The sequence below is a fragment of the Hyaena hyaena genome, unplaced genomic scaffold (assembly GCF_003009895.1).
Source record: "Hyaena hyaena isolate Hyena2069 unplaced genomic scaffold, ASM300989v1 scaffold_9, whole genome shotgun sequence".
NCBI classification, from domain to species: Eukaryota; Metazoa; Chordata; class Mammalia; order Carnivora; family Hyaenidae; genus Hyaena; species Hyaena hyaena.
The window spans coordinates 2,240,206-2,251,317 of record NW_024080641.1 but is presented as its reverse complement, the minus strand read 5'-3'; the positions used below and the strand labels follow the sequence as shown (position 1 = coordinate 2,251,317).

General features: G+C 56.3%; 1 protein-coding gene across 2 annotated transcripts in view; it reads left to right on the top strand.

Moving 5' to 3' along the window:
* The first annotated feature begins 1,213 nt into the window (after positions 1 to 1,213).
* SULT2B1 (sulfotransferase family 2B member 1) overlaps positions 1,214 to 11,112 on the top strand; it is a 37,177-nt gene continuing 27,278 nt past the window's right edge. Inside the window, exon 1 of one of the 2 annotated variants that reach the window (XM_039244992.1) lies at positions 1,214 to 1,317. In XM_039244992.1, the coding sequence (XP_039100923.1) occupies positions 1,247 to 1,317 (71 nt within the window). In that variant the 5' untranslated portion in view covers positions 1,214 to 1,246. Of the gene's footprint in view, positions 1,318 to 3,688; positions 3,771 to 11,112 lie in introns of those variants that run through there. The other variant, XM_039244994.1, reaches the window with a different exon arrangement.

The window sequence follows — 11,112 nt, the reverse complement described above, 5'->3', positions numbered from 1 at the left end:
GGGGGGGGCAGCCCCGAGCCCTCTCAGCCCAGAGACGCAGCCCTCAGGGAGCCTTGTCTACACCACACAGCGATCAGAACTCCACTGCTTGGATCTCTGGGGCCCAGGTGCCTCTGGCTCCTGGCTCCTGGCTCCTGGCTGAGGGCAGGGAGGGGAGGGGAGAGAAGGGAGGGCAGGGACCCAACACGGCAGCCTGGGGTGGCTGGAGGGGCCCACAGGCCAGTGGAGAGACTGGCCTCGCCTGCCAGGGTGGAAGCCATCAGGGGCGGCCAGGGATCCTCTAGGCGGCTCCCTGTGTGGCCTGGGGCTGCTGCCTGCCCTCTCTGAGCCTCTGCTTGCTCATCTGAAGATGGGGCCGCGGGGAGGGGGTCGCCAGGGCTGCCGAGGACAGGGGGAGCCACAGGCTCCGGGGTCAGATTTGCTTCTGGGTGCGCGATCCCAGCCGTGGCACTTTCCCTCCAGCCTCAGTTTCCCCATCCAGAAAGCGGGTACGAAAGAAGTGTCTGACTCATCCCCAGGAATCAAGGAGTCACGCTCGGGAGGTGGGGAGTGCTGTGTCCTAACCTCTCCCTGGAGACGGGGGGGGGGGGGGGGGGGGGGGGGGGGGCAACCTCCCACCCTCCAGCCCCCCCCCTCCCCCGGACTCAGCCTCTGGCTCGGGGACCCAGCTGCATCCGGACCCTGCCCACCTGTGCCCTCTCCCATCCTCCCACACACAGAACAGGTGACTTCTAACGTGTCCCAGCACTTGCGACAGCGCCTGGCGACCGGGGCGCTCAATAAATATTTCTTGAATGAATAAAGGTGGGGACGAATGAATGAACTCTCTGAGATGGGACTGGCCTTTCTGTCACCCGAGCCAGCGGAGGCTCGAGGGAGGTGAGCCCAGAACCACGAGCCCAGAAGCCTCCGGTATGGCCCTGGAGTTGCCCCGTGGACCCTGCCCCGGGGCCACGGGCGACATTCCTGAGATGTGCCCGTCACCCTCCGCCCCTCCCCACCCTCGGAGCAGGGTGGCGCCCTCCCGGCCTCTCCCGCGGTCGGAGGCGTGGGTAGCATCCGGGAGAACCGGCTGTGTGCTGCCCCTCCCCTTGGGCGCGGAGGTAGGGACCTGGTGGACTCCCGGGTGGCAGACGAGACGAGACGCCACCGCCGCACATACCGGTCCCCGCGCCGCCGGCTCCCTGCGCGTCCTCCCCCCCCCCCCCCCCGCGCGTCCTCCCTCCCCCCCCCTCACCCGCCTGCCATGGACGGGCCGGCCGAGCCCCGGATCCCGGCCCTGTGGGACCTTCATGAGAACCACTACTTGGAAATCAGGTGAGGCCCAGACGGGGGCGCCAGCCAGGAGGCCCTCCCTCCCCTGCCTGCCTGGAGGAGGTGGCCTAGGGGAAGAGGCAGGGGCCTCTTTCTGCATTGGTGGACGCCAGACTCCTGCTGCCTCCGGGCGCGGACCCAGCCGGCTCGTCGGCCATGGGGTGCAGGGAGTGGGGGACGCGGCTGTGCCGAGTTACCAGCTAGGATGTGCCAGGTGCCCTTGACCGTCGTGTGGCCTTGGTTTCTCCGTCTTTCAAAGGGGTCTTGGTGATACAAGGCTGGATGAGAGCTGGGACAGGAGCGTCTGTTGTCCCCCTTTCCTCCTGGACCCCCCATATCACCCTCAGATGGGGGTGCTTTCCCTCACAGGGGCTCGGGAAAGAGTACCTGCTCTGTCTGGGCAGCGTCCGGATGCGGTTGGATCTCCGAGCCAGAGGCCGAGTCCGCGGGGGGGGGGGGGGGGGGGGGGACCGGGGGGGCGGGAGGTTGCCCCCCCACCCCCACCCCCGACTCCTCAGGTCTCCAGGGAGAGGTTAGGACACAGCACTCCCCACCTCCCGAGCGTGACTCCTTGATTCCTGGGGATGAGTCAGACACTTCTTTCGTACCCGCTTTCTGGATGGGGAAACTGAGGCTGGAGGGAAAGTGCCACGGCTGGGATCGCGCACCCAGAAGCAAATCTGACCCCGGAGCCTGTGGCTCCCCCTGTCCTCGGCAGCCCTGGCGACCCCCTCCCCGCGGCCCCATCTTCAGATGAGCAAGCAGAGGCTCAGAGAGGGCAGGCAGCAGCCCCAGGCCACACAGGGAGCCGCCTAGAGGATCCCTGGCCGCCCCTGATGGCTTCCACCCTGGCAGGCGAGGCCAGTCTCTCCACTGGCCTGTGGGCCCCTCCAGCCACCCCAGGCTGCCGTGTTGGGTCCCTGCCCTCCCTTCTCTCCCCTCCCCTCCCTGCCCTCAGCCAGGAGCCAGGAGCCAGGAGCCAGAGGCACCTGGGCCCCAAAGATCCAAGCAGTGGAGTTCTGATCGCTGTGTGGTGTAGACAAGGCTCCCTGAGGGCTGCGTCTCTGGGCTGAGAGGGCTCGGGGCTGCCCCCCCCCCCCCCCCCCGCTTGAGGAAGGCCCGGCGTGTTCTGCTCAGCACTCTCCTGTCCCTTTCTCCCCCCTCCTGGGGTTCTGGCTCTGGGAAGGGCTCCCCCCACCCAGGCCCCTGGGAGCCTCCCTCCTCTCTGCTCCCCCCCAGCCAGAGGGCTGGCAAATGGCCAGCCCTTGCTCAGTGTGTGACCTTGATCCGGTCATGGGCCCTCTTGAGCCTCAGTTTCCCCATCTGAAAAGTGGGGATAAGTGACCGTCGCCTGTAAGCCATCTCTGGACCTGAGTGTCTTTAGTGCCCTGGGCGGTGCCCTTAGGACCTGGACTTTCTTCTCTGTGAGCTTCTGGAAGGCCTGGGCCCAGAGGGCTGTCTCTCCCAAGGGCCCTTACCATGGCCCCGGGCCCCTCCCAGGCTGCTCAGACACACCGTCCCCGGCGTGGGGGGGGGGCTCCCCAGAATCAGCCCTCCTCCTGGGCTGCCATCTCGGGGATGGTCCCCGTCGGTCCCCAGTCACCCCCATTGCCTTGCCTCCCCCCCCCGCCCCCTGCAGGCTTGTCGGCGTCCAGCGCCACCTCCTGTCCCTGGGCTCTCCCTCCCACGCCCCCCTCCTGCCTGTCCCCCCAGGCCTCCTCTCCCACCGCCCCAGCCTCACCCCAGCCTCCCCCTCCTCCCCCCTCCCCCCAGTCCCAAGGCTCTCCGGGCCCTGAGGTGGGGCCTCCTGCCTGTAAGCCAGCTGCCCCAGGCCTTCGGGTTCCTGGCCACACCTCCCCCTTCTCTGCCCCAGTGCCTTTACATACTCATTCCCTCTGTGAGGATTCACGTCTTTTCTCATCTCCAAATCCAGCCGTAGCCATCCGCCCCTCAAGTTCCCTCAGTGGCTCCCTATCGCCCATGGTGATGGGTTCTAAAACCTTTAAGGCACAGATTTCTTTGTCCCAGAGAAATCCTTCTCTGGAGCAGAAATACAGAATAGAGATCGAGGTTTAAAACGGAGTGGGGTCCCCCGCCCGCCCTGCTTCTTCTGTGGGGGCTCCGCTCTGCACGCTCCCCCCCTCCCTCGAGGCCTGAGCCCTGCCTGGTTGCCTCCACACGCACTTGGGGCCCGGACCCCATACCCGCGGGCCTTTGCCTGTATCTGCACATTCCTATTCCCTGGGGCCTGACCTCTCTCCATCGTCTGGCAAATTCCTTCTCGCACAATTGCGGATTCTCGGTCTCTGACCTCACTTCCAGCTTCAGACTCCTCCCACGCATCAAACTGCTGACCCTTTGCAGTAGGGACAGAGCTGGGCTCCCTGGGACACAGCAGGTCTCTGAGAATGATGTCAAGGAATGAATGGAGGAAGGATTAGGCAAGGATGAGTCAAGTGAGCAGGGGCTGGGTGTGCTCTCAGGGGACCCGCGGGCAGTGGAAAATTCCCATGGGGACCCTTATTACACAACGGCCACACGAGTGGCTCTTAATGTCCAGCGAAAGGAGCAATTCACAGGACACCCTCTGCTGCTTTCCTCCATTTTTCTTACCGCCCCCCGCCCCCATCAAAAAAAAGCTGATGTATCGCTGTTGGGATGCAGGCACTCACGACAAAAGTCTCCTTTAAAAGGCCAGCATCTGGGGCGCCTGGGGGGCTCAGTCAGTTAAGCGTTAAGCGTCTGACCTCGCTCAGGTTACGATCTCACGGTTCTTGGGTTCGAGCCCCGCGTGGGGCTCTGTGCTGACCGCTGGCAGCCTGCAGCCTGTTTGGGATTCTGTGTCTCCCTCTCTGCCCCTCCCCCCTCTCAAAAATAAAATAAACATTAAAAACTAAAAAAAAAAAAAAAAAAAAAAAAAAAGCGAGCCGCTGGCAAGGATTTATCGGGATGGGGGTTTAGGGGGTTTAGCGGGGCGAGGGGGAGCCCAGAGACCCCAGCAAGGCAATATCGCTCGGAATGTTCTGGGTCACAGTGTTTGCTAGAAAGCACGCCCTACACCTGGCCCGGCTCCGCGTAGCCGTGTGCGTAGCCCACGGGCAAGCAGGGGTCTTGTGTGCAAAATAAAACTTTGGAAAGGAAAACGTCAAAAGCGGGAAGCAGACAGGACGCGAACAGTTACGTTCGGGTGACGGGCGGTGACACCAATGGTGACCTCGGCCAGGGGACGTTGAATCCCGGTCCCTCTTGCTCACGTGCTCACCGCGCTGGGTCCCTAACACACGTCCACCCACGTAACCTCCGCAGCAACTGAGACTGACCCGCACAAAGGACTAGCTGTTATCGTCGCGTTTATGGTTGAGACTCGGGAGGCCCAGAGTGGTTGAGTGAGCTGCCCAAGGTCACACAGCGGGGTGTAGCCGGGGTTCGAACCCAAGTACCCGAGCCTGCCTGACTCTCAGGCCCTGAATGGGGATGAGCAGGACTGGGACGCAGAAGCAGGCCCAGCCCCTCCTGGACGGGGTCAAGGCCAGGGAAAGCCAAGCAGACATTTGGACCTGCGGTTTCCACCCCTCCCTCCCTCTGATCTTGAAGAACCTCGTGCAAGGCCCTTTCTGATCTCTGCCTGTTCATGGCCAAGGTCCCCAGCCCAGGCTTTATAATCCTGCCCGCTCCTTCCCCGGGGGAGGGCTGAGCCGCTCAGAGGTTTTATGGCTCAAGCCCCGCCAGTCCCCAGAGCGGCTTCGCTCAAGGAGCAGGGGGCCGCTAATAAAAAGGTTCCAAGCAATAAACAAGTAATAAGACATCAGGCCTCATCGCTTGGGTGGATTTTGGGCCCCAGACTTGGGCAGAGAGGGGAGGGGACTCCGGGCCACCACTACTAAAGAAGGTGCCTTGGGAATGCTCACAGCCACCCCCCCCCACTCCAGTGACCCCGGCCTGCAGAGTGAAGGGCCTGATGTGTCTCGATTCCCATGCACTCTTTCAGGGCTGGGAAATGGAAACATCCAGGGGGGCCCTTGGTGGCATTGAATGCTGAGCCAAGGAGGGCATTGCTGGCGAGGCCTGAACCAGACCCCCCAGAGAGACGGGCCGGCTGCCGGCGTGCACTGTTGGGACCGGGCCCCCGAGGACTTTGCTACCGTGGACAAGAATGTCTGAGTCATGGAGTTTGAAAGCAGTCAACCCTTATTTAAGATCCTGCCACGTGGCTGGCTGGCTGGGACCCGCGGGGCAGAGGGGGGCGCTCGGAGCCATGCGTCTGCGAAATGGGTGCAGAGGGTGCTCTCTGGGGCCAGATCCGGGCGCTCTCTGCTGAGTCAGGATTTCTGCGGTTTTTCTCTCCTCCTCCTTCTGCGAATCCCGTGATCCTTCCTGAGCTAGGAACTCAGGTGCCAGGAAGGGTGGGGTCTGGGTGAAGAAGCGTAATAATTACAACCTTCCTGAGCCTTCGCCGTGCGCCAGGCTAGTCGAGGGCTTTGCGTGGCTTAGCTCCCTCCATCCTCACAGCAGCCCTGTGAGGCGGCCGATGTGAGGACTCCCACTTTACAGATGGGCACACTGAGGCCCTGGGAGGACTTGTACATCTGAGCTTTGCTCCCAGGGCCTCGCCCCAAGCCCCCTAGAGAAAAGAATCGTCAGGGACCTCAAAGGGACTGTCACCCACACGGGATCAGTGCGTCTGTGGTCTGTCCACCCTCCAGATCGACGCTGTCCCCTAGATGCATAACGTGTACCCCAGGTAAATAGTCTAGTTGCCACATTAAAAAAAAAAAAAAAGAAAGAAAGGAAGGAAGAAAAAGCTGCAAAAGAAAAAGAAACAGGTAAAAATAATTTCAATTGTATATTTTATTTAACCCGCTCTATCTGAAATGCTACCATTTCAACATGTAACCGATAGAACAAACTATCAAAATATATTCTGTTCTTTTCATACTAAGCCTCTGAGGTTGGGTGGTTTTTCTCCAAGGAGATGCCAAACTGCCATCAGAAAGATTGATGTGCACGTAGGTTTCACCCCATGGGGCGCCTGGGGGGCTCAGTCGGGGTTTTTTTTGGCTCAGGTCATGATCTCACAGTTCGTGAGTTCGAGCCCCGAGTCAGTCTCTGTGCTGTCAGCACCAAGGCCGTTTCAGACCCTCTGTCTCCCTTTCTCTCTGCCCCTCCTCTGTTCTCTCTCTCTCTCTCTCTCTCAAAAATAAGCAAACATTAGGGGCGCCTGGGTGGATCAGTCAGTTAAGCATCAACTTCGGCTCAGGTCATGATTTCATGATCTGTGAGTTGGAGCCCCGCGTCGGGCTCTGTGCTGACAGCTCAGAGCCTAGAGGCTGTTTTGGATTCTGTGTCTCCCTCTCTCTCTGCCCCTCCCCTGCTCACGCTCCATCTCTCAAAAATAAATAAACATTGTTAAAAATTAAAAATAAATAAAGATTTAAAAAAATAAACATCACCCTATTACAGGTAAAAAAGAGTCAATTCCCAGGCCTGAGTTGTTCCAAACCTGCCTCAAAAGTTGTCATAACTGATTCGAGGGTCAGGGTGACTGGTGAAATCAATAATAAGCAAACAGAACTGGAAGCGCCCCTGTTATGGCCGCATTTCAAGGGCTCAGCCACGTGCAGCCGGCAGCAGCCATGCTGGACGGGGCAGGGCAAACCGTTTCCATCATTTCAGAGAGCTCTGTTGGACGTATGTTGGAAGGCGCGGGGGGCGGGGGGGGCGGGAAGAGAGAGAGAGAGAAAGCATTGGAGGGAAAGGAGGGAGAGAGAAGAGTCAAAAAGAGCCTCGGGCTGAAGTCACCACACACACAGAGATCCGAGGTGTGCTGGGACATAGAGTATGTAGGGAAGAAGTAGAACTTGACGGTGGGAACGGAAAAACACTGGCCGTGCTGGCGTGGGGACCTAGGAGAGGCGGGGACAGTGGGGGCCTATGGGGCTGCAATGAGTCCTCCGGCCTATTAGGAACGAAGCCCAGGATTCAGTACAAAGAGTTCTGAGAATTTGAAGGGAGTGATTCATTTCTTTAGCTAGATTTTTCTTTATTATTATTATTATAAAAGTGATACATCAAAGTGATATGTCAAAGCAAGTGTTTTTAAAAACTATTTAAAAGTTCACATAATTTTTAAAAATTTGTTTACTTTGAGAGAGAGAGAAAATACACATGCGAGTGGGGGAGGGGCAGAGAGAGGGAGAGAGAGAACACAGGCTCCGTGCTGTCGGCGAAGAACCCAGTGCGGGGCTTGATCCCATGAATGGTGAGCTCATGACCTGAGCTGAAATCAAGAGTCAGACACTTAGCCCACTGAGCCACCCGGGCGCCCCACAAGTTTGTATAGATTTTCAGGGTGCCAGAAATTGGCAAGGAGGGAGAAAGAACAGAGGAGAGGAATTTACCCCATCGGGACTTCAAATCCTATGAAGTTACTACAACCCAAGCAGTATGACCCCCGTCCTACGACTGAGCAGTTCCAGTCCTGGTCGGAGGCTGCTTCGGATTCTGTGTCTCCCTCTCTCTCTGTGCCTACCCTGCTCATGCTCTGTCTCTCTCTTTCTCAAAAAAAAAGAAAAATTTTTTTAAAGGTAAAAAAAAAAAAGGCTAACACGTTTCTTCAAAAGGAAAATAATTTAAGAAGGATGAAAGTGGGGTATCTCGCAGCTATTTTTAAATGGAATGACACGGCTGTAGATTAACCTGAAGGAATAATCAGGGTGCCGGAGTACAGTGTGAGATGTAAAATCAATAGTTTTAGGAAGAAAAGGGGGAAGGGGGGAGGGGGAGGAGAGGAGACATCTGAGGGCTCACACTGTCGTCTGTTTGCATGTGCTTCTATAAGCAATCAGGTGACTCACCAAACTGGCCATACTGGGGTCCCCCGAGGCCAGGAAGGCATTTGTCGGGAGAGACCATTAACTTATTAATAAACCTGGATGATTGATAAATGTAGAGACATGATCCAAGAATTTGTTCTTCTCCTAATTGGATTGTCTATGTTGTTTAGGTTTATTGATGTGTTTTTGAGAGAGACAGAGACAGCACGAGTGGTGGAGGGGCAGAGAGGGGGTGGGGGAGACAGAACCCCAAACAGGCTCTGCGATGCCAGCACAGAGCCCCAGCCGGGGCTCGAACCCACAAAGCCGTGAGATCGCGACCTGAGTGGAAACCAAGAGTCGGACGCTTCACCGACTTACAGTTCAGAATTCAAGAGGGTACGGAAGTCATGGCGGGGAAAATTCTAGTCTCACAACTACCCCAGACCCAACCCCGGAGTCACTACTTTCAATGCTGACCTGCCGGAAATTTCTGTCTATGCCTGGATTCCGTCTTATGCGCTTCTTTTTAAACCGTGACTAAGATACTACTTTATATCTTCGGGCCCTTTGCACCCTCCAGTCTTTCAGTATGAACATTTCGAAACTTCTTGTTCTGCTGAGAGACACAGAGACCCACCGAGACCCCTGAAGCCGGATTCAGGGAGCCTTTATTACCGGCCGGGACGGCACAGGGTTAACACAGAGCTCTAGATGTGCAGCCCCGAACCCAATGACTTAGGGCTTTTTATAATGAATGAGCCAGCAGGCAAGCGGGCAGTAGAGAAGCAGAATTGACCATTTATTGCAAAAAAAAAAAAGGCTACACAGTGATAAAGAGAGCAGCCTTATCCTGGTACGTAGGACAACGTTTGTTATTTTGAAGGCACGACTCAGGGTTTTGGGGACTTTCAAGGGAATAGCCATTATCTCAGGGACAAAGTGTGCAAAGTGTGTCATAAATAACCATTAATAGGGACCATTAACCCTTGTCTTCTTATCTGTCTTCTCCTTGCACCTGAGGACAGTCACGCAGCCCTCAGTGCGGGCCCAGAAGGTCAACTCTGGGTCCAGATGGAAGGACCAAGGCTAAGTTCATGGGCAACATCCCCCACCGGCTTCAGGTGTATGAGTCAAATCACGGACTCATCATCTTGTCTGAGCCAGTTGTAGGAAGATCTTTTTTTTTTAATGTTTTATTTATTTCTAGGAGAGAGAGAGACAGCGTGAGCAGGGGAGGGTCAGAGAGAGAGGGAGTCACAGACCGAAACAGGCTCCAGGCTCTGAGCTGGCAGTCAGCACAGAGCCCGACGCGGGGCTCGAACCCACGAACCGCGGGATCATGACCTAAGCGAAAGTCGGACGCTTAACCGACTAAGCCACCCAGGCGCCCCATCTCTTTTTTATTTTTAATATCTTTTCCTGCCGAGGTTAGGAGCCCTCGCTCTTTATATAGGGACCCACGCACATGCGCTGTGGCGAAGGCAGACCGGCTGTCCGTATGGATGTTGACAGGTTTTCCTTTCGCCAACCTCAGCACCTGAGTGAGGGCAACGAGTCAGCTTTTTGTGCGGGGCTCCCACGCCCTAGCGCCTGGGCCCAGACTACTGTTCCCTGATGCTCACCTACCGCCGCCCCTGCTCTTACAGATGGGCGCCCAGATTAGAGAACAGAACATAAGGTGAATGCGAACAGGAACCTCTCCGCTGTTTGCCCAGCTTTCTGGGGGTAACCTCTGCCAATTCAATGGCAAAGAGTAAGGACACTCTGTCTTATCGGAATGGGGATTTCTCAAGCTCTTGCCGTGCATGTACCAGCCAGCTTCCGGGGTGTGGCTGGCTCAGGGCTGGAGATCTCAGGGGCCAGTGTCCTTTTGAGGGTCAGTTTAAGCGAGGTGACTGGATCTGGATCACTTCGCCAGGTTGAGGGCTCTTCTGAGTTGGCCTACTTAACTCCGGAGTGATGGACCCATGCAGTGATGCCTGAAACTTTAAGGGCTGAGTCCTTTGCTTGGTTGTACATCTGTGAAGTCCGCCTCCATTTGAAAGGGGTGCCCCCCATCCTTTGAAGGAACCAGATCTCCTGGGCTTAGTAAATGTCAGATCAGGTTTAGGGAGGATATGGTTTGTATATTTAGAGATCTATCCTGTGTTCCTGTTGTTTAAATAATCCAATGCCCATGGAGTCTTACTATCATCCCCACAGAATAACAAGCACAGAAGACTGTGTATCCATGAAATACTGTGGCAATTTCTCTGAAGGTTACCTCAAGTTGTCTAATTTAGGCAAACAACAAACATTTTTAAAAATTTTTTTTAATGTTTTATTTATTTCTGAGAGAGAGAGAGAGAGAGACAGCGTGAGCAGGGGAGGATCAGAGAGAGACAGAGACACAGAATCTGAAGCAAGCTCCAGGCTCTGAGCTGCCAGCACAGAGCCCGACGTGGGGCTCGAACCCACGAACTGTGATATCATGACCTGAGCCGAAGTCGGACACTTAACCGACTGAGCCACCCAGGCGCCCCGGCAAACAACAAACATTTAAAGACAATGAGAACTAGAATTTAACGTCCATAACGGTGCGTTGTTGAAACATAGTTTTTCTCTCTAAAACCCCCCACTTCCAGAGATGGCCAAATCGAGACCAATGCATTTGTAGAACAGTCCAGTCTTAACCCTGGCCTAATTACTTACATAAGCTCAGCAAGAGTAGCGAATTGTTCATGAGGATCTTTCCAAGTGCACTTTGCTGGGACCTTTTATAAGGAATCTCTAGGTTGAGCTTTTAGTAGCCTCTCCGGGCCAGAAGCCAAGCCAAGTACTTGCCATCAGACAGGCCTCCAATGCCTGTAGAATTGGGCGAATTCCTCTTCACAAGGTCCCCAAGATGTCCTGAGGTCCCTGCACCTGCCAGGAACTGACCTTCTTTATTCATCTGGGGGGGCTGCTAGCAACTCTGTGAGCAAGGTATCAGGCCAACATTTCA